General features: G+C 42.8%; 1 protein-coding gene across 1 annotated transcript in view; it reads left to right on the top strand.

The window, feature by feature from the left end:
• Positions 1–12,255: 12,255 nt before the first annotated feature.
• The window catches only part of LOC120917682 (5-hydroxytryptamine receptor 3A-like), a 36,142-nt gene continuing 24,260 nt past the window's right edge, over positions 12,256–24,137 (top strand). The window contains exons 1-4 of the mRNA XM_040329148.1: positions 12,256–12,545; positions 18,073–18,230; positions 21,441–21,485; positions 23,774–23,883. Coding sequence (XP_040185082.1) covers positions 12,500–12,545; positions 18,073–18,230; positions 21,441–21,485; positions 23,774–23,883 — 359 coding nt within the window. The 5' untranslated portion in view covers positions 12,256–12,499. The remainder of the gene's footprint in view (positions 12,546–18,072; positions 18,231–21,440; positions 21,486–23,773; positions 23,884–24,137) is intronic.

The following is a 24,137-nucleotide window of genomic DNA, read 5'->3' as shown; positions in this document are numbered from 1 at the left end:
ATTCACATTTATACTGCAATCAGTGCTATAAATATGCACTAATTACTGTATAAATGTGACTGGCAGGGAAGGGGTTAACACTAGGGGGTGAGGAAGGGGTTAAATGTGTGTTCCCTATATAGTGTTCTAACTGTGGGGGAAGGGGGGTGACTGGGGGGGTGACCGATCTGTGTCTCTATGTACAAGAGACACAGATTGGTCTCCTCTCTCCCTGACAGCACCGCTGTCTGCGAGAGCCGGGAATGAGAGATGATCTCATATGTAAACATATGAGATCATCTCTCATTGGCCGCACAGATCGCCTAGGAAACGGCCGCTCCGATTGGCCGTTCACGGCGATCTGTGACTGGCTGTGTCCAAGGGACACGGCCAGTACAGAAGTTCCCCGCTGCGCGCTCGGGAGCGCGCGCGGGGGAACGCGGAAATGAGCTGCCGTCAATTGACGGCGGCTCAGAGATTTAGAACCACCCTGCGGCCGTCAATAGTCGTATGGCCGTAGGGAAGTGGTTAATTGTCTGATCAAGCAAGTCAGAAAGAAATTGTGAAAATATTTTGGTCAAGAAAGTTACATAGTTACAAAGTTAGTCAGGCTGCAAAAAAACTCAAGTCCATCTAGTTCAGCCATAAAATAATATATAAAAAAAATTGCACAATCCCATATACTAAATTCTATACCCACAGTTGATCCAGAGGAAGACAACGGATGTGACAAGGACTGCACTGGTTATTTTTTAACCTCTCAGCTAAATAACACTTTTTTTATGTTTTAACAACTTCCCGACCAGCCGCCGTCGTTTTACGGCGGCAGGTCGGCTCCCCTGTGCGAGAGCAAGTAGCTATACGTCGGCTCTCGCGCAGGCCACTAGGGGGGCGCGCGCCCCCGACTCCCGTGCGCGTGCCCGGCGGGCACGATCGCCGCCGGGCACACGCGATCGCTTGTTACAGAGCGGGGACCGGGATGCTTATCTTCTGTTCAAACAATGTATGAACAGAAGATCGGTCATTTCCCCTAAGGAGGCCACCCCCCTACAGTTAGAACACACCCAGGGACATACTTAACCCCTTCCCCGCCCCCTAGTGTTAACCCCTTTACTGCCAGTGAATAGTAATGGATATCTTTTTATTATCAAAGGAAAACTGTCCCAAAATAGTATAATTTTATAAAAAAAATATATAATTTAGCTGTATATTTCTTGGTACTACCATACCCTACCACCCAAAATAAATTGTCCTGTTTTTGATGATCGCAGTGATACCACATATGTATGTCTGCCCAAAATAAACTGACCCTGACCTTTGACCCAAACACTGACCTAGATCAAACCATGATCTAGGTATTTTATACAGTGTATTAGTGTACAGATATATACAGTGTATCTTTCCTTTTCATTCACAGAGAAAGAAAAACACAGGGGCTCCACAGTGACTGATTACTGTAGTAACCAAACAGAGGCTACCACAGTGATCAGGTGACCCAGAATCTGGCGTTCCGGGTCCCGATCATTAGTACGGGACCTAAGGGCTCTTGGTGATACCCTGGTCTTTGTGCTGGGAGCGCACTGTGCGGCACATTAGACATGTGCAATTCGTTTAGTACCAAATTCATTTTAACAAATTTGTTAATTGAGAAAAATCAGAACTTCTGAAATTCCGATTTTCCGAATTTTTCTAAATATTCGGAAATTCTAAAATTCTAAATTCTCAAATTTGAAAATCTGAAAATTTGGAAATTCAGAAATCCAAAAATAGGAATGAAAATTCAAAAGAACGAAAATTTAAAAACCAGAAAAAAGTCTGAAATAATAACTAACTAATAATTACTTAACTATTACTAACTATAAAATTATAGGTATTGGGATTTCCTTTAAAATTCGGCCGATAGTGAACGTAACGAATACATTTTATTTTCAAAGTTACGAATTTTCCGTAATAACGAATACCGTATCTAAACGAATGAAATGTAACAAATTAATAAAAATAAATAACAATAATAATAACAATAAAAATGTATTATTATTTTGTTCCGTTCCATTTGCTTAGATGCAGCATTCGTTATTTTGGATAATTCGTAACTTCAGATAAATTTGAAAGGAAATTCGATTACCTATAATTTAATAGTTAGTTATTTTTATTAGTTAGTTAGTTATTATTTCAAATTTTTGGATTTTCAGATTTCAGAATATTAAAATTTTCAAATTTCCGATTTCCAAATTTTAAGATTTTAAAATTTCCGAAAAAACCCACAAAAAGAATGAAGCTATAACAATATTTTTTTTCGGCAGTGCACATGTCTAGAGGCACGCTCCCAGCACAAAGAGAGATACACATATATGCGGCCCCACAGCAAAATGCCCAGTCCAGCGAGGCCACATATATGTTCGCATAAAGGGGTTAGAGATGTCTCATTCTCTATCATTCTCAGATGTCTCATGGTAGGGCTCTACAGATTACTTATCTGTGTTTTTCCCATTAACACAAAACATTTGCAGGTGCACCAGTACCCCTGTTAGCAGAATGTTTTTCCTCTCTTTCTAATCCCTTTTTTGGGGGGAAATCATGCATACAGACATTTCAGTCTAGCAAAGATGACTGAAGTGGATAGGTATTTCTCAAAATATGTATGATAAAAAAAGAAGGAGATAATAACTTGTTAGTCCAGTTCTTAAAAACAGTTGTAGCAGTAAAGGGATATTTTTTTTATGTCCCCTCTGGGCTTTGTGCAATTTATAGGATGGTCACTAGGTGTCCCCATAGCTTTGGGTGTACCTTATAAGTCAGAAAGTATAAAAAAGTGATCTAGTAGGGTTGAGGAAGAATACAATAGTGTGTACAGTGGAGTGGAGTGAGGATGGTTGTCTCTCTAGCCCCTTAACGCCAGCCGCACGACTATTTACGTCCGCACAATGGCACGGACAGGCAGAAGGACGTATATATACGTCCTTGCCTTTCCGCGGGTCGGGGGTCCGATCGGGATCCCCCCGCTGTGTGCGGCGGGCGGATTTCCTCGGGGAGCGATCTGGGATGACGGCGCGTTTATAGCCGCTCCGTCGCGATCGCTCCCCGGAGCTGAAGAACGGGGAGAGCCGTATGTAAACACGGCTTCCTCGTGCTTCACTGTGGCGGCGCATCGATCGTGTCATCCCCTTTATAGGGAGACACAATCGATGACGTCAGACCTACAGCCACACCCCCCTACTGTTGTAAACACACACTAGGTGAAGCCTAACACGTTCAGCGCCCCCTGTGGTTAACTCCCAAACTGCAACTGTCATTTTCACAATAAAGAATGCAATTTAAATGTATTTTTTGCTGTGAAAATGACAATGGTCCCAAAAATGTGTCAAAATTGTCCGAAGTGTCCGCCATAATGTCGCAGTCACGAAAAAAATCGCTGATCGCCGCCATTAGTAGTAAAAAAAAATAATTAATAAAAATGCAATAAAAATATCCCCTATTTTGTAAACGCTATACATTTTGCGCAAACCAATCGATAAACGCTTATTGCGATTTTTTAAACAAAAATAGGTAGAAGAATACGTATCGACCTAAACTGAGGAAAAAAAAATGTATATATATTTTTGGGGGATATTTATTACAGCAAAAAGTAAAAAATATTGCATTTTTTTCAAAATTGTCGCTCTATTTTTGTTTATAGCGCAAAAAATAAAAACCGCAGAGGTGATCAAATACCACCAAAAGAAAGCTCTATTTGTGGGGAAAAAGGACGCCAATTTTGTTTGGGAGCCACGTCGCACGACCGCGCAATTGTCTGTTAAAGCGATGCAGTGCCGAATCGCAAAACCTGGCCTGGGCATTTAGCAACAAAATGGTCCGGGGCTTAAGTGGTTAAGTGATTTGGTAACCGGTCTTGGGCCACAATGAAATGAAATGGTTCAGAACTTCGATTTTTTTTAAATTTGAATAGCATAATAACAAGATTCATCCTGCAGCCGCTGAATTCCGGCGGGAGAGAGCGGAGGAGAAGCCAGCTTTCAACGGTTGCCCCTCCTGTCCAAGTGTACAACAGAATGTGACAGAGAGGCTACACGGAACCCCTGGAGCATGGAGAGGGGTCACCATTGTGACCCCTGATGCTACACCAGTGGTGGGGGGGAGGAGTGTGGTAAAAACACATCTCAACTATGGGGTTTTATTGTAAAACAAACCTATTTTGTCTTGAGTCCCCTATAAGGCTGCTTTCACATTGATGTGCTGCGGTTTACCAAAACTTTCCTGCAAGTTAGCTGTGCTTTGCCACAGACTTCTATTTCACCTTGCGGGTGTGGTGCACTTTCAGAATACTAGGATAAACAGAAGTACGCTTCCCTGGTTTGAGGTCAAGCACCACATCAAAGGGCTCCGAGGGCCACAGGTTGAGCACCCCTGCCATAGACTAATCCTGCAAAATGGGAAGCAGAGGGAGCTTTGGTGTGTGTGCGCAGGAGTTTCCCAAGAAGCAGCTAACTAGAATAGTGGCTTTGTTACATGGTCTCAGACCCTTCACCACTAAAAATATACCATGCAGCAGGAACTACCTTATCAACTTGCCGCAAAGAATAGGGTGACCAGACATCCCCGGTTTCCGGGGACAGTCCACGGATTGAGGACACTGTCCCCAGAGCCAGTCTGTCCCCAGATTTGTCCCCGGATAGTAGTGGTTTGGGGGAGGGCATCTGGTGCTCTCACCCCGGGTGCAACATTTGGGGGGGCGCCTGTTAGTTGCCAGCTCTATACAGTGCTCTGTACAGAGCGGGAGTAGAATAACCAGCGGCAGGGCGCCCTAGGCGGTTGCCTAGTCCGCCTAGTGGTAGTGGCGGCCCTGACTGCACTGGCTATCAAGAGCTTGTGAGACAGTATAAATGCCTTCACCCAATCTTTCTCATTAGTTAGAATTTCTAATTCCTTATCTCATTTGACAGTGTAAGCCAGAGGGTTTGGATAACAAAGGAAAGACAAAATAGAGTACATTTTTGAAATTGCTTGCCTTGGAGGTGAATCACTTAGTAGCAAATCTTCAAACAAAGTAGGATGGGAAAAAAAATCTGTTTGTCAGCAACTGACGCAAGAAGTGTTGTTTTTGCAAAATACTATTTACGTAACTTGTTATTTTTTGATCAGCATTTTATCAATAAATGATAGTTATTAACTTTAAAAAAGGGAAAAAAGAGGAACTAGAATAAACAATACACTGTCAAACGCCTATGTTGCTTTTTGGTTAGCATAATGTTTCATGCCCACTGACTAGTAGTCCTGCGCTGACTAGTTTTGTCTGTATAAAGCAGTGCTGGAGAACCTTGGCACCCCAGATGTTTTGGAACTACATTACCCATGATGCTCACCTACACTGCAGACTGCATGAGTATCATTGGAAATATAGGGCCAAATCCACAAAAGGGATACGACGGCGTAACTGCTGTTACGCCGTCGTATCCCTGTTTCTAACTATGGAACTGATCCACAGAATCAGTTTTCCATAGTTAGGCAGAAGATCCGACATGTGTAAGGGACTTACACTGCCGGATCTTAGGATGCAGTACCGCATCCGCCGCTGGGGGCATTTCGTGTCGAAATGCCGCCTCGGGTATGCAAATTAGCACTTACGGAGATCCACAAAGCTTTTCAGCTTTGTTTTTTCTCCGTAAGTTTTAGTTTGCAAACGCAAAATTAGGGCTGCTTTTACAAAGTGTAAACTGTAAAAACAGACCTTTCTGTCCAGCGACACGATTTTTTTTTAATTTTGGATTTTTTTTTCCGCGCCGTATCTTTTTTTTTTCCCGACGCAACTTTATTGACCCGTCGCAATCCACAAAGCTCGGCGTAACGTAATTTCGCGCTATGCACGTCGGGAAAATGACGTCACGAGCATGCGCAGTACGGCCGGCGCGGGAGCGCGCCTAATTTAAATGGGAATCGTCCCCATGAAAATAGGAACGCCTTGCGCCGGCGGAATTTAAGTTACACAGCCAAAAATTTCTAGGTAAGTGCTTTGTGGATCGGGCACTTAGGTAGAAATTTTAAGGCAGTGTAACTTAAATGGAAAAAATTAAGTTACGCAGGATCTTTGTGGATTACCCCCATATTTCCATAACATCTGGGGTGCCAGGGTGGTGTAAAGTATCTTATACATGTTTGTAGCAAGCAGGTGTGCAAATTATTGAGGAGAGAGCTCGATTATCAGGTAAAATCAGTGCAGAAGAATGAGATGCATCTGGCTCAAATTTTATTGTGATAAGTAGGGTGTCGTTTATGTTCATACGAGTGGTGGCTGGTGCTCAAATTTTTTGGGGGGGCACAAATGAGAAAAAAATTGCAGCCTCACTGTGCCTATCAAACTCAGCCACTATGCCATCAATTGTCACCACTATGCCATGCTATTAAACGCAGCCGCTGTGCCATCAATTGTCACCACTGTGCCATGCTATTAAACGCAGCCGCTGTGCCATCAATTGTCACCACTGTGCCATGCTATTAAACGTAGCCGCTGTGCCATCAATTGTCACCACTGTGCCATGCCATCAAACGCAGCCACTGTGCTAATTGTCACCACTGTGCCCATTGTTGCCACTGTGCATGTCACTGTGCTGTGCCCTTCAATTGTTGCCACTGTGCCCATTGTTGTCACTGTGCTGTGCCCTTTTTCGCCTCTGTGCCCATTGTTGTCACTGTGCTGTGCCCTTTGTCGCCTCTGTGCCCATTGTTGTCACTGTGCTGCCTGTGCCCTTTTATTGATGCCACTGTGCCCTTTGCCGCTCTCTGTGCCCATTGTCGCCCCTTTCCCTGTAAAATGAACTTACCTGAAGCTTCCATGTCCTTAATGTCTTGTCCCGCTTGGTGACGCTTCAGCCAATCAGGTTCCTGATAACCAGAATCCGGAAAACCTGATTGGCTGAAACGGCCGTCGGATCTTTTTCAAGGAACGCAGGCCTGCGTTCCGAGAATAGACATCCGAGAGCCGGAAGGCTGTACTTGGAAAGCCTATGAGAGACGCTGGCTTTGATAGGCAGTTCCGCTCAGCCAACCAGCTGCCGTTATTCAGGTAACCGGCGCCCTATGTCCGGTTATCTGAATAGACCAGGCAGCTGGCAACCAACAATAACATACATCCGTGCAATTATGCACGAATGTATGTTATTTGCGAGAGGGGGGTGGGGGGGCGCTGCAGCGCCCTCTATAGACGGCCGCTGGAACTGCGGTTAAAATGTAAAAATGACATTTTAAGCCGAATACAAGTTCTTAAAGGGCCCCGTCCTCAAAACAAGATACGACGGCATCTGGGTTAGATCCGACAGGTGTACGTCTTCGTATGCCTTCGGATCTAAGATGCAATTCTTTGGCGTCCGCTGGGTGGCGTACCCGTCCTTTTCCGCGTTGAGTATGCAAATTAGCTATTTCCAACGATCCACGAACGTACGAGCGGCCGTCGCATTTTTTTACGTTGTCTCTAGTTCGGCTTTTTTCGGCGTATAGTTAAAGCTGCTATTCTGTGGCGTATAGTTAAACCTGCTATGTTAAGTATGGCCGTCGTTCCCGCGTTTAATTTGAATTTTTTTTGGGGTTTGCGTAAGTCGTCCGTGAATCGGGATGGACATAATTCACGTCTATGTTAAAAAAAATGACGTCCTTGCGACGTCATTTAGCGCAATGCACGGCGGGAAATTTAGGGACGGCGCATGCGCAGTTCGTTCGGCACGGGCACGCGCTTCATTTAAATGAAACACGCCCCCTAATCGCCGCATTTGAATTCCGCGCCGTTACGCCGCTTGAGATACACTGCGCCGCTGTAACTTACGGCACAAAAATCTTTATGTATTCGAACCAAAGCCAGGTAAGGTACGGCGGCGTAGCGTATCTCATATACGATGCGCCGGGGCAGATCTTTGTGGATCTGCCCCTGGGTCTACAAAGAATTGACTTTCTAGACATAATTAAAAGCAGTATCACAAAGTTTATTTATAACAGCTTCATAGACAAACAATAGATAAAGCACACATACAGTATCTCACAAAAGTACACATTTGTGTACATATTTTATTATATCTTTTCATGTGACAACACTGAAGAAATTACACAATGTTGCAGTCCCACTAAAAATCGCAGCTCACTGCCATTACTACTAAAAAAAAAATAATAATAAAAATGCTATAAATCTATTCCCTATTTTGTAGACGCTTTTTTTGAGCAAACCAATCAATATATGCTTATTGCAATTTTGTTTTATCAAAAATATGTAAAAAAATACATATTGACCTAAACTGATGAAGATATTTTTTACATTTTTTGGGGGGATATTTATTATAGCAAAAAGTAAAAAAAAAATATATTTTTTCAAAATTGTCAGTCTTTTTTGTTTATAGCGCAAAAAATAAACACCGCAGAGGTGATCAAATACCACCAAAAGAAAAAATTGTGGGGAAAAAAATTTGTTTGGGTACAGTATTGCACAACTGTTAGTTAAAATGACGCAGTGCCGTATCGCAAAAAAATGCCTGGTCATTAAGGGGGCAAATCTTCCCGTCCTTGAGTGGTTAAAGGATCAGTTCACCTTTTTTTTCTAAAGTCCAGCCCCCCTGTGTACCAATATAGCATTCATGTACTTTTTTTTGCAAAAGTATCAACGCTTTCCATTAAATCTACAGACACTTACTTCCCTTTTCCTCATCCATGTTTCAGAATGTATGCATTGTTTACTTCCTGGACAGACTAGAGGTCATGGCACAGCAAGGAGTTGACGAGCTGACCTTATTTGCACACACCCTGCATCATTCACCCTCCTACCTACCCACCCACTCCCAAGTGCACGTTTTTTAAATGAAATGCGATCAATCACCCTTTTTACTAAATACACAATATACAATCATTGCATAGTGTATGGCCATTTTATACAAGTACATAGAAGGGAGTGGACAGAAACACTCAGCTGTCAAGCCACGTTCACAACTCTGCATAGTGGAAACTCGCATTCCCACTCCGTTTTGTGAGGTGGGGAGGCATTTTGGAGCATTTTCACTCATCACACTTAGGGCAACCCATTCACCTGAATGGGCTGCCTTACACACCCTCTAGTTTGTCCAGGAAGTAAGGAAGAAGCAATGGATAAGCTTGGAAACATGGATGAGGACAAGTGAAGTAAGTGTCTGTAGATTTAATGAAAAGCTTTAATATTTTTGCAAAAAAAGTACATGAATGCTCTATTGGTACATAGAGGAGCTGGAATTTTAAAAAAAAATAAATAAAAAACGGTGAACTTATGCTTTAACCACTTGCCAAACAGCTGCCGCCATTATACTGCGACAGGTCGACATGTTCCTGTGAATCGCCGTAGCTGTACATTGGCCCTTTCAACAACTCTAGCAAGAGCGCCCACACCCACTGCATGGCGTGGGACACGATGCGCATGGCTGGCGACCATGATGTTCCCAAGCCACGCGCGATCTCAGGCACGAGACCCAGAATGGGGACACACATCCCCATTCTGTCAGGAGAGGAGAGACAGATCATCTGTTCCTACTAAGTAGGAACAGCGATATGTCTCCTCCTCTAGTTAGTCCCATCCCCATATAGTTAGAAACACACAGAAGGGAACACACCCTTCCAGTGACATATACACAGTAATTTTGCCTTGATATACAAGCAATGTCTTGATATAAGAGTAGAGTCATGTCACAACTGAGTATAAAAAAGAAGAGAGGAGCCTCTAAGTGTAGCAATATGGTTACCTTTGTTGAACGTACAACATTTAGCAATTTATTGCTGCACTTAGAGGTGCCTCTCTTCTCTTTTATACCCTGTAAAAAAAATGCTTTGATATACAAGTGCTCTGGATTACAAGCATGTTTCTGGAACGAATTATGCTTGCAAACCAAGGTTTTACTGTACTGCATAATATTAAGATATAATCTTCTATCCAGCCAGCAGGTGGAGCCTTAGCTTTATTTTAACATCAATTACATGATTATGTTTTAACTGTGCTGAAATGAATCTACTGTTTACAGCGCTACAATAAGGGCAACAATAGGAAGCTGCATAGTCAATCCATAGATTCCAAATACAACCTCTGAGAGGCTATCCTTCAAGATGCTGAAAAATCTTTCACAAAAGCACACCTATCACAAGAGAAATATGGGGGCTGCCATTGATGGCCTAAATCTGGAATTGCTAAATGTCTGGTTGTGTTTGGCTTTAGAATTTTTCAATTACAGACCCTACACAAGCGTTCATCAAACAAGCAGTAAATCAGCTACTCTTCAGCGGTCATGACTGGTCACATTATCTATTGCCCTTCAGAAGAGTCTCGTCAACGCCTCTTTCATGTACACACCAAAACCATTAGGCCTCGTACACACGATAGGTTAACCAGAGGACAACGGTCTGATGGACTGTTTTCATCGGTCCAAACCGATCGTGTGTAGGCCCCATAGGTTATTTAACCACTTCCGGACCGCCGCATGTACATTTACGTCGGCAGAATGGCACGGACAGGCACATTGGCGTACCTGTATGTGCCTGCCTAGACGTGGGTCAGGGGTCCGATCGGGACCCCCCCCCCCCCGGTACATGCGACGGTTCCCGTGGCTTCAGGAGCGATCCGGGACGAGGGCGCGGCTATTAGTTTTTATAGGGAGACTCGATCGATGACGTCAGACCTACAGCCACACCCCCTTACAGTTGTAAACACACACTAGGTGAACCCTAACTCCTACAGCGCCCCCTGTGGTTAACTACCAAACTGCAACTGTCATTTTCACAATAAACAATGCAATTTAAATGCATTTTTTGCTGTGAAAATGACAATGGTCCCAAAAATGTGTCAAAATTGTCCGAAATGTCCACCATAATGTCGCAGTCATGAAAAAAATCGCTGATTGCCGCCATTAGTAGTAAAAAAATAATAATAATAAAACTATGACCTATTTTGTAAACGCTATAAATTTTGTGCAAACCAATCGATAAACGCTTATTGGCGATTTTTTTTACCAAAAATAGGTAGAAGAATACGTATCGGCCTAAACTGAGGGGAAAAAAAATTATATATGTTTTTGGGGGATATTTATTATAGCAAAAAGTAAAAAATATTGAATTTTTTTCAAAATTGTCGCTCTATTCTTGTTTATAGCGCAAAAAATAAAAACCGCAGAGGTAATCAAATACCACCAAAAGAAAGCTCTATTTGTGGGGGAAAAAGGACGCCAATTTTGTTTGGGAGCCACGTCGCACGACCGCGCAATTGTCTGTTAAAGCGACTCAGTGCCGAATTGTAAAAAGCCCTTGGGTCATTTAGCAGCATATTGGTCCGGTCCTTAAAGCGGGAGTTCACCCAATTCGTTTTTTTTTTCTACTTTCCCCTTAGCTTCATGCTCGTTTTGTCTAGGGGAATCGGCTATTTGTTTTAAAATATGATCCGTACTTACCCGTTTTCGAGATGCATCTTCTCCGTCGCTTCCGGGTATGGGCTGCGGGACTGGGCGTTACTTCTTGATTGACAGTCTTCCGAGAGGCTTCCGACGGTCGCATCCATCGCGTCACTCGTAGCCGAAAGAAGCCGAACGTCGGTGCGGCTCTATACTGCGCCTGCGCACCGACGATCGGCTTCTTTCGGAAAATCGTGACGCGATGGATGCGACCGTCGGAAGCCTCTCGGAAGACTGTCAATCAAGAAGGAACGCCCAGTCCCGCAGCCCATACCCGGAAGCGGCGGAGAAGATGCATCTCGTAAACGGGTAAGTACGGATCATATTTTAAAACAAATAGCCGATTCCCCTAGACAAAACGAGCAGGAAGCTAAGGGGAAAATGTGTTCGCTATGGGTGAACCTCCGCTTTAAGTGGTTAACCATAGGTTAAAAAAAAGGCAAATTGATTTCAAATGAACCTATGGATTCCTAACCGATGGGAAAAAAACGATCGTTAGTAGGCAGGTCCATCGATTAAAAATCCATGCATGCTCAGAATCAAGTCGACGCATGCTTGGAAGCATTGAACTTCGTTTTTTTCAGCACGTCGTTGTGTTTTACGTCACCGCGTTCTGACACGATCGTTTTTTTAACTGATGGTGTGTAGGCACGACGGACCATCAGTCAGCTTCATAGGTTGACCTATGACAACGGTCCTTTAGACCGTTGTCCTCTGGTTAACCTATCGCGTGTACGCGGCATTACTGTTGCGAAATTAAAGTGCTGCCAAAGGCAATGTCTAGTCACTCACCATGGATAGTTATTGTTCAATGATAATTACTTATTCTGAGCTTTCTCTTAGGAATGTTCCCCTACAAAGGTTGGAACACATTTGACACACATCGTTTTTGAGCTCCTTGAAATTCTAATTCAAGCTGAGAGGAATCAGTTTTCAAGTAATCAGTAGACACATCCAATTTTTTAACACGTTTTTTCACCTCTACAATATCCTAGAAGTTTTCTACTATATCACCTCCCACTCACTGTTCAGTTGTGTGCATAGAATTATAAGTGTGAAGCGGAGAACGCAGGAGCCATATTCCTATTGAAATGACTTATTACTGGGTTTTCTTGTTGCTCACATTAATCCAGCTGAGTAAGTAATTTATTATTACAATACTTATTTTGTGGAGTAATATGTAAGTGCACTCTAGTGTGTGTATGTAATATAGATTGGTACAAAGGCTAACCTTAACTGATACTGACAAATGTGTTCATTTATTAGTAGCGCACTGTTCATTATATCATCATATTGTTGTTCCATACAAGCTTTATTAGTTTGCAATATTAGTTATTTGTAGAGAAGCCTTTTATAGGGAAGGTTTCACCCAGAAGCGATATTTCTATTACAGGTTAAACATAGAACTTTTTACAAATTTGTATAGAGAAGCTGGCCATACACTGATATGAATACTGGGCCAGATTCACAAAAGAGATACGACGGCGTATCTCCTGATACGCCGTCGTATCTCTGAGATACGATAGTCGTATCTATGCGCCTGATTCATAGAATCAGGTTACGCATAGATAGCCCTAAGATCCGACAGGTGTAACTGTGTTACACCGCCGGATCTTAGGCTGCAATTCTAGGCCGGCCGCTAGGTGGCGATTCCATTGCGGTCGGCGTCGAATATGCAAATGACTAGTTACGTCAATTCACGAACGTCCGCTTTGCCCCGTCGATCTAAATTTACGTAGTTTCCGTAGAGATGCGTCGCGTAAAACTAAGCATGCCCTCTAGGTGGTGTAACCAATGTTAAGCATGGCCGTCGTTCCCGCGTCGAAATTTTAAATTTCACGTCGTTTGCGTAAGTCGTCCATGAATGGCGCTGGACGCCATTTACGTTAATGTCGAAACCAATGACGTCCTTGGGACGTCATTTAGCGAAATGCACGTCGGGTAATTTTACGGACGGAGCATGCGCAGTACGTTCGGCGTGGGAACGCGCCTAATTTAAATGGTGCCCGCCCCATTTGAATTAGGCGGGCTTGCCCCGAGCTGATTTACGCTATGCCACAGCGAGTTTACAGGTAAGTGCTTTGTGAATCAGGCACTTACGCTGTAAACTTGCGGCGGTGTAACGTAAATGGGATACGTTACGCCGCCGCAGCGTAACAGATTTCTACGTGAATCTGCCCCACTGTATTCTGACAGCAGCAGGTCCCACTGTCAGAATATATTGTTCCAGTGGAGGGGGAATTCCTTCCTTCGCACATACAGGCTGAAAAAAAAAAGTGTATGGCCAGCTTAAAGAGGAACTGCAGACTGCTCACATAATTTGTAATAAAAACATCTTTGTGAAGCTTCCCTCCAACCACTTTGCATATTATTTTATATATACTGTGATTCTGTACTTGCCAAATATACTGCAGAAATTTCCCTCCACTGAGTCTGGCCGCATCCATTTTAACTGTGGGCAGCTGAAGCTGCTGCCTGTTCACTTCCCGGATTTACACAGACACACACCTATAGCTCTGCAGCTCTCATTGGCCCTCTTATGACTCACCCCCCCCCTCCCTTCCTGGCAAACTTTCACGAGAGTGAGAGAGAGAGCTGTGCATGATGTCATAAGTCTAGGCTAATGACCAGACAAGAAATCACCAGACCAGATAAGGTATTTACTGGCAGAAAAAAAAATGTTTTACTATCCAAAAAGTTAAAACAACGAGTGCAGAGGATTTATTAGATGGAAAGATGAAAAAATTACTGAAGTTCCGCTTTTTAAAGCTTCCTTTAAAAAAACAAAAAAGCAAACAAACCTGTTATACTTGTGTATAACTTTCTTAGCACACATACATATATATTTTTTATTTTTTATTTATATATTTTTTTATTTATATATATATATATATATATATATTTTTTTTTTTTATTTATTATTTTTTTTTTTCGTATATAATATATTTTTCTTGCTTTCTTGGGGCACATTCAATCTGTGGATTGTAATAGTAGCATATTTGAAATCTTTTTGGATTTATTTCACATTTTTTTGTTATAGTTTGGCACAGGGCACTGTATTGGCATTTATTGCACACTATTTATTGATTGTTTGCACATCAATTAATAAGCATAGACACTTGTACATACTTTTTGTTTTTTGAATAACAAGTTCACAGGATCAGTCGTGGTAAAATGTTTACATAAATATAAGTTAGCGCAATACACTTCACAAATACACAAATCTAAATCCAACCTTTGAGGTTGCACTTTTATTGCAGCAAGACTTAATAAGAATATTGATATTATCTTGGCTCCGGTAACACACACAACTTTTTCTAAAACCTGTTATACTTACCTGCTTTGTGCACAGAGCAGCTCCGATCCTCTTTTTTTTGGGTCCCCCACTGGCACTCCTGGCTCCTCCCCCTCAAGCAGGGCCCTCAGGGGTCACCGATGCTTGATCGCTTCCAAGCCGCTGCTCTATGCTTCCATAAGACACATAGAGCCGCTGCTCGGCCCCACCCCCGCTCTCTCCTCATTAGCTCACTGGCTATGCTTGACAGCAGTGGGAGCCAATGGGCTCATGCTGCTGTCTCAGCCAATGAGGAGGGAGAGTCTCGGGAAAGCCCAAGCTATTGTGAACATTGCTGGATCGGAGGGAGCTCAGGTAAGGATTGTGGGGTACTGGGGGTGGTAGGGGGGGGGTATGCTGAAGGTTTTTTACCTTCATGCAGGTAAAAAACCTTCAGCCTTTAGAACCACTTTAGGAGAGATTTTAAACCCCTGTCAGTTTTTGGGGTTTCTTTTTGCTATCTGGGTTCCATTGGGGAGATTTCACACTACAAGAAGTTAAGGGTAATACCTCTAAAGTGAGGGGATCCCCGGAGGTCACTAGGCTCACCAGAATTGGTGTCCCCCTCTATTATTGTTCTGATTAAAACCCCAAATTTGAGATTGAATTTTACTTTTATTCTCAAAAATAATGGTGAAAAGGACAAATCATACCTCCCAACTTTCTGAGATGAGGAAGAGAAACACCCCTTGTAGCACAAAGTATGTATGCAAAGGATACACCCCTGACACACTCCTAATTACTTAAACTTGAAAGAATTAGTATGAAGTTTTAGGTTAAACCCAAAAGGGCCTGTTTTCACCACATTTTTACTTTATACTGACTTTTTAATATAGCAAAAGCAACAGTATAGAGGTTAGAATAAAATGTTTAGTGTAATATAACACTTTTGGCTTTTAAATAATGCAAATAATGTAAATAATGTAATTAATTTGTATTTGAGCGACATGGAAGGAAGACAGAGACAGATGGATTCAGTTGTAAAAGAGGGACAGTCCCTCCAAATCAGGGAAGGTTGGGAGCTATGGGACAAATAAAGAAGGTGATTCTCCCTAATGGGGGCAGAGACCACAATGAAAATCTGTTAGGTATTCTAATCCCTCTCTACTCTACTTTAAATTATAACTCCAGGCTTGGCAATTTCCCACGCCAGGTGCCCCCCTCTGTCCATTGAAGGTCTCCCAACCTATATGTACCGGTAATACAATTTTTTTTATACTTACCTTTATGTATTGTAAAGACAACAAGGTCCCAGCTAGGCTTAGCTGAAAATCCTATTCACATATCTAGGGGCAGATCCACAGAGCAAGTACTTTCAAATTTCCCGCGTTGTATCTTTAGTTTGAATCCTCAAACCAAGATACAACGGCATCTGGGTTCGATCCGACAGGCGTACGGCTTCATACGCCTTCGAAACGCAGATGCAATACTTCGGCGTCCGCTGGGTGGAGTTTGCGTCGTTTTCCGCATCGGGTATGCAAATGAGTTTTTTCCGACGATCCACGAACGTACGCGCGGCCGTCGCATTCCCTTACGTCGTCTCTAGTCGGCTTTTACCGGCGTATAGTTAAAGCTGCTATTTTGCGGCATATAGATAGATTTGCCATGTTACAGTATGGCCGTCGTTCCCGCGTCTAAATTTGAATTTTTGCGTAAGTCGTCCGTGAATAGGGATGGACGTAAGTCACGTCTAAGTTAAAAAAATGACGTCGTTGCGACGTCATTTCGCGCAAAGCACGGCGGGAAATTTAGAAACGGAGCATGCGCAGTTCAATCGGCGCGGGGACGCGCTTCATTTAAATGAATCACGCCCCCTACCCGCCGATTTGAATTCCGCCGCCAGAAATACACTACGCCACCGTAACTTACGGCGCGAATTCTTCCTGGATTCGACTTTAAGCCAGGTAAGATACGGCGGCGTAGTGTATCTCTGATACGCTGCGCCTGTCCATTTGTATGTGGATCTGGCCCCTAGTGTCCAGGGATCAAGCTGGGTAGGATAAAGCTCAATGGAGAGAGAGCCAGGAGGAAGTTGGTGGGACAGAGTCCAACTGTCCTGTGGTCTACATCTCCATCACTAGGAAGAGCCTCGTGGAAGGAGGCAACCGATGATCCTGAGGTTAAGGGAGTAAATGACCCCCAAATGCTGAAACGAGTAATGCATCCAAGGGAGTAGAGGGGTGTCAGAGAACAGCAGCTAAAAATAATGTACAGATATAGTCCCTCTTATCTGAAAACCATTGTTTGCCAACAATTTCCTGCGGTGAATATACATAAACTGTTGTACTAGATAATAGGCTCTATGCATAGATAGGCAGTTGTTTTCTGTACAGTTTTTGGCCACATATTTTTTTCAATCAACATAAAAAAAAAAACTAGAAATCAAGGCAAGAAAATTGTCTGTATACCAGTGGACATCTAGGTAGAGGGATGTTGTGTGCCTACAGGCTGCAATAATGGAAGTCCACCCTGCCAAAAGATAATGGCCCAGATTCTCAAAAGAGATACGACGGCGCATCTCCAGATACGCCGTCGTATCTCTGCCTAGCGCCGTCGTATCTATGCGACTGATTCTTAGAATCAGTTACGCATAGATATCCATTCGATCTGACAGGCGTAAGTCTCTTACACCGTCGGATCGTAACTGCAAATTTCCCCCCCCCCCCCTAGGTGGCGCTTCCGTCGATTTCCGCGTTGAGTATGCAGATTAGCTAGATACGCAAATTCCCGAACGTACGTGCGACCGACATAGTAAAGTTACGACGTTTACGTTAGGCTTTTCCCGGCGTAAAGTTGCCCCTGGGTCTATGAGGCGCAGTCAATGTTAAGTATGGCCGTTGTTCCCGCGTCGAAAATTTTAAAAGTTACGTCGTTTGCGTAAGTCGTCCGTGAATGGTGCTGGACGTAATTTACGTCCACGTCAAAACCAATGACGTCCTTGCGACGTCATTTAGAGCAATGCACGCCGGGAAATTTTAGGGACGGCGCATGTGCAGTTCGTTCGTTCATTTAAATGAAACACGCCCCCTACCCACCGAATTTGAATTCCGCCGGGTGATTTACGCTACGCCGCCGCAACTTTACAGGCAAGTGCTTTGTGAATAAAGCACTTGCCTGAAAAACTTGGGGCGGCGTAACGTAAATCAGATACGTTACGCCCGCCCATTTTTACGCTGATCTACGAGAATCTGGCCCAATGCATCTCTGTGTAGAACACTGTACACACCAACTGCATGTGGAGTGATTGAATTTGTCTTACAGTGATATACTAACGTTAATGCCTGTTGTATCCATACGTTTATTCTCAGGATCTTTTTGTTCTACTTACAGGTACATCCAATGGCGTAACTAACTGCAGTTTCAGTGATTTGGTACAATACCTGAATAATGGCACAACTTTCCCAAGCTCCAATGTTCGACCTGTTCTAAAATGGAGCACTCCAACTTTAGTGGAAATTGATGTTACCTTGTACACTGTTGTCAGCTTAGTAAGAAAATCATTCTGTATTTCACCTTTTGAATATTTTTCTTTGTAAGTTTGCAAGCATTAAGCCTGCAGAATTTACCTTCAGTTTTAGGATTCGGAAAAAATATATATAGTAATAAACATGTATTGTGTGCAGATTTAGCAAGACATTGGCCGGGCAACATCCCTGCTTAGTACTGTGAATATGAGTCCACCTGGTACACCCATATGTAACCAATGACTGTGCTTGCTACCCACCCAGCTAGCATAAATATATATATATATATACTGTCAGGGCTTTTTTTCAGCAGGAACGCGGGGGAACGCAGTTTCGGCACCTCCAGAACTGAATATATATAATGGCAAGGGGTGCTGGGGTGTGCTGGAGGATCAATTGAGGCTGGCAACTGGGGAATCTATTGTTGCTGTAGGGGATCTATTTTTATGGAGAAAGGGGGTCTATTGTTGCTGGGGCGGTCTTCTGTTGCTCATGGGGGGCTTTATTGTTGCAGGTGGTCAATAGTTGCTGAGAGGGATCTACTGTTGAGAGAGTGGTCTAATGTTGCTTGCAGCTGGAGGGCCTATTGATGCTTCCTACTGGGGAACATATTATTGCTGGAGGGGATCAATTTTTGCCGGGGGGTCTATTGTTGCTGGGGAGATCTATTGTTGCTGGTGGGGGTTTAAAGTAGCTGGGGGTGGGACTTATGTTGCAGGGAGTCAATCGTTGCTGAAAGTAATCTACTGTTGAGGGAGGGGTCTAATGATGCTGGCTGTTGGGAGTCTATTGTTGCTGGGGTAGATCTATTGTCGCTGGGGTGTCCATTGTTGCCGGATCTATTTTACTGCCTTTCTTGTTATTAACAAATTTCAGAATACTTGGCACCACAAAATGATACTTGGCTCTGTATTCTCTTAAAGGGGCTGTACTGGGAGGTGGGTAAGGGGTGGAACAAAGTAACGGTGCTCGGAGTTGGGAATGGGTGGAGCCAAGGGGTGATTCGGATGGGAGGAGTTCCTGCACCTATTCTCTGAGGAAAAAAAAGCCCTGTATACTGTATATATATATATATATATATATATATATCTGTGACACCAAAAACGAGAAAGTTGTGGTGTTACTCCGACGGTGGCAGCTCTGTGCCGGAGAAACACACCATTTTGCTTCTAATTGGATATTGGGCGCTCCTTTAACATATCACCAAAAATTCATGCCTGCCCCAAATTCATGTTCCTGTTTTCTTCCAATTTTCCTTTATTTGATTTTAAACAGCAAAGCAAGAAATTTTACAATAACCTAAGAGGCATTCCTCTGGTTTCGTCCCTTCAATTCATATATAACAGACATCAATCTATCATTCCATCAAAAAAAAAAAAGAGGAAAAAAGAAAGGGAGAGAGCAAGACCTTTTCTCATCATATCCTTCCCCGTGTATGACCGGGGGAGGACATTAAAACCAAAATATGAGTCAATTATTCTATATTATTCTGTCTTATCCCTCTTCCTTTACCCTCTTTTGATCCCCCAAGATCCGCTCCGTTAACTAAGGTCATCCTTGCCTCAGTGCCACTTTTATCCCCGTCCCGCCGGGAACATATGTCCCGCCGTAGTTGGGGCATTTAATCTAGCTCCGCTTTGCCTCCCCTAAACCCCCCCCTCTATAACTTAACCCCCAAAAACAAACACGTAAAATAAAAAAAATAAAAAAAATGTCTCCCCCCGGGCCCCACCACGTTCCCCCTTCCTCAGTCTACATCTTTCAGGGCCTTTCCCTCCTCCGAATATTTAAATACGTTCCACTCCGCCCAAGTTTCTAAGTATAACTTCCGTTTCTGCCTTGAGGTCCATACCAAATCTTCCATTCTGTTTAGATCTTCCACTCTATTAAGCCACATCCCTATGGTTGGGGGCCGTGTCTGCTTCCAGTTCCCCGGGATACATGCCCGGGCCGCATTTAAGAGATGACACACTACTGTTTTCCTGTATCGCCTCACTGACATCTCCATATCCTGCAATATAAAGAAAGACCACTCGTCTGGGAGTGGCTCCCCACTGAATCTTTGTGTTATTTCCCGTACCTTGCCCCAATAGCCCAGGATCTTGGGGCAAGTCCAGAAAATATGCATTAAGGATCCTCCTTTCTTCCCGCACCTCCAACATCTGTCTATCATATCCGGATAGCACTTATTCAGTACCTCCGGGGTCCGATACCACTGAGACAGAATTTTATAATTCATCTCTTGTGTCTTTACACACATGGATGATTCAAAAATATTCCGGATTATTTTGTTCTTTTGCTCATCTGTAAAAGGTCTTCCTAATTCACGCTCCCACTTATAAAAAAAGGGTAACTGAGACGTCTCTCCTGGGCTATTCAATAGTTCACCAATCCTCGATAGGGAGTGTCGTAGGGTCCCCCCCTCGCTACAGAACCTCTCGAACCTAGTCAGTCTTCGACCGTATTTATCTGGTGAACTCAAAGTATCCAAAAAATGTCGCAATTGTATAGATCGCCAGATATCCAGTTGATAGGGCGACTCACCCCTTGCCATCTCTTGCCTAGTTATCCAGGCCCCCTCCTTCAGGAAATGCGATGCCTGGAACTGCCCCTGTTCTACTAGTTTACTAAATGGTCCTTTCGTCCATTCTATTTTAAACTGCGGGTTTCCCAAGATTGGAAAGAGCGGTGAGTCCTCTGTTGACAGTATACCCCTAACAAATAGCTTGTGTGCAACCAGAAGTGTGGGGCCTATCAACGGATGCTTCTTAACATTTGTTGGGAGCCCCCGATAGCACCATGCCGCCCGCTGCAGCATACTACCGCATTGATCTTGTTCTAGTCCTATCCACAACTTTTCTTCGGAGTGTCTGCTCCAGTCAATCAGTCGACACAATAACGCTGCTTGGTAATATCTGTAGATGTCTGGGGCTGACATTCCTCCGTCCCTCCATGTTCCTGTTTTCAAAAGGTGTATGAATCTGTTGCCTGCACAAATATTTGTGATGCACATTGGGGTTTTATAATAAATTTCTTTGAATGTGGTTGTCAAGTTTTCTGTGGAATATTAGAAGTGGGAAAGAAGGGAAAAGCTTTTCTGAGAATATTATCTGAAGGTATATCTTCATTCTTAATATGTTATGATCTAAATCACCTATGGCTGTTCTAAAATGATTTAGTGTTTCTAAGAAATGAATGATGAATGTGAACTAATATACATATTTTCTTTATTAGGACACAACCCTTCAATCTTTAACCACATATGTATGGTTTTCTATGGTAAGATCCTAAGGATTATTTAGTACACGTTTGTAGGTTTATCACCAGACCTATATTTTCCTTTTTAGTGATAACACTGCCAACACTGCTTCTTGTTTTATTATTATAATAAATGTATTTTTTAAGTACACAGCACCCAATGACATCATTCCCACTAAACTGCTGAAAGAAAGTGCCGATACAGTATACTGGCACCAGCTATCACACAGCTTATTAACCAATCATTTAAGGAGGGCTTGGTGCCCACCTTGCTGAAACAAGGTACAATAAAACCAATCCTAAAAAAAAACACCCTTGACCCCAAAGACCCAAACAACCGGAGGCCCATAACAGGTCTAAATACCTTCTCCAAGGTAATGGAGAAAGTAGTTGTACAACAGCTGCAACTGCATTTAGACACCCATAAATTACTTGACCCGTTTCAATCAGGATTCCGTCCTGGTCACGGAACAGATACGGCGCTGCTTAAAATATGGCATGACGCTTTAGAGGCCGCAGACAAAGGAGAATCTTGTCTCCTGATACTGCTGGACCTAAGCGCGGGTTTCGACACTGTAGACCACAGACTACTACTAGCTAGACTAGTTGAAGTGGCCGGAGTCATGGAAGATGACTTACGCTGGTTCTCCTCCTTCTTGGAAAACCGATCACAAATAGTGAAACTGGGACCTTTCACTTCTGTAAAACGTACGGTATCATGCGGAATCCCTCAGGGATCTCCCCTGTCGCCCCTATTGTTCAATATCTATCTCCGCCCTGTCGGAATTTCCGACAACAAAAATTTGAAAGCTGGTTCTCAAATTTTCCAACCGTGTGTACACTATTCAATGGCCAACAATTCTATGCATGCTCAAAATCAACTTGACGCATGCTCAGAATCATTAAACTTAATTTTTCCTTGCTCGTCACCGCGTTCTTGACGTTCACAATTTCCGCCAACATTTGTGTGACCGAGTGTATGCAAGACAAGTTTGATCCATCATCCGTCGAAAAAAAATCCACGATTTTGTTGTCGGAATGTCCATTCGTCAGTATGCGGCATTAGGGTCAAATACAAGACTTTAAGTTGTTCCAGGGCCCGTGTAATTAGACGACCTGAGCACTCACTCTCTTTTTAATTGTTGTATGCTCTTACCATATTCCCTAAGAAATCAGAAACTTTAATTTCCATTACATCCCTTTTTTTCTGTTCAGTTATTTATTTTAAAGTATATCTAAAGGCATTTTTTATTTTATTGTTTTACTTTTTTGCCTCTCCCTGCCTCATTAGGGAGATTAAGTTCAGTCCTGTAGACTCACCTGGAAATGAGCATGCCCATTGAAAATTTTTCCTATTGGTGGCAACTCCAAATGTTGGATTTACCTTCACTTTTATTCCTGTTGACATTGAATCATAAGAGAATGTGAAGTTCCCTAGTGGGGACAAAAGAAACATATAAAATGTGACATTGAGAGCCGGTTCACACTGGGGCCACCTGTCAGGCGACTCAGCCGCCTGACAAGTCGCGGTCCACAGTAGTCAATGGAACCATTCTAATAGGAGCGACGCAAGTCGCTCCGACTTAGAAAAAGGTTCCTGTACGACTTTGGGGGGACTCGGGGCGACTTGCATTGACTTCAATACTGAAGTAATTTTGCAAGTTGCCTCTCAAGTCGCCTTGAGATCGCCTTGCCGAGTCGCCCCTAAAGTTGTGCCGCCTGTGTGTGAACCGGCTCTCATTCTATCCCCTCAATACTGTATCCAAATAAAATTCTCTATCCAAATTGAATCAAATATGAGGATTATCCCCTCTTAGACCATTGTCATGGAATTTACCCTCACTAACAATAACTATTGGTGACCAGAACCATAACAGAAGGTGAATTTTCCTAACTGAGACAAAGGTAACAATTAAAATCTGACATTTTATCCCCCAATACTCTATCCACATTGAAATCTTAGGTTAAACTTAAAGTTGCAAAATACTGAATAATTTCAAACTACAGGTTAATTGCTCAAATGTAAAACTTTAGTAAGCTAAATTATAACAATAACTATTGTGCATTGCAGTGCCTGTGCATTGGGAAGCCATTCAGAATGATTACACGCCTGTTACCATGATACGTTCGTGTAAATGGGCCCCAAAAGTTTTATTTTACGTTACATAATTCTAGATATAGACCCTTTCAGGATCAAACAGTTCAGTCTGTCTGAATTTAAATATTGTGTTTCAGGGTATTTCCCAATACATGAATATAACATTCTGATCACTTTTAGAGTTGTATTAATTGTTAACTTCTATCTTTAGAAATGGCAAAATGAGTTTATAGACTGGGAACCAGATAACTTTTGCGGCATTAAAAGAGTCTCAGTTACTGCTTCAAACCTTTGGATTCCAGATTTTTACATCTATGAAATGTAAGTCTACTATATGTAGGATGAGGTTTTGTGTTCTTTGGATTTTTTTATTGAGGCTGGTTTATTTTTAGGTTGAGAATTCCCACACAATAAATTGCATTATCCAATCCTGTTCCCTTATTTCACGCTTATGATTGGGTAATTGAAGTGAACATTCACACATTTTTTTGTAAAGATTCTCAACTACTTTAGTAAATAAGCCATATGGCATTCACGTTTTTGCTAGCAATAGTATGCATTAATATAATAATGTG

This window comes from Rana temporaria, chromosome 11, assembly GCF_905171775.1.
Source record: "Rana temporaria chromosome 11, aRanTem1.1, whole genome shotgun sequence".
Classification (NCBI taxonomy): Eukaryota; Metazoa; Chordata; class Amphibia; order Anura; family Ranidae; genus Rana; species Rana temporaria.
Note: the sequence above shows the minus strand (reverse complement) of the source record. Positions and strands in the feature narration are given on the sequence as shown.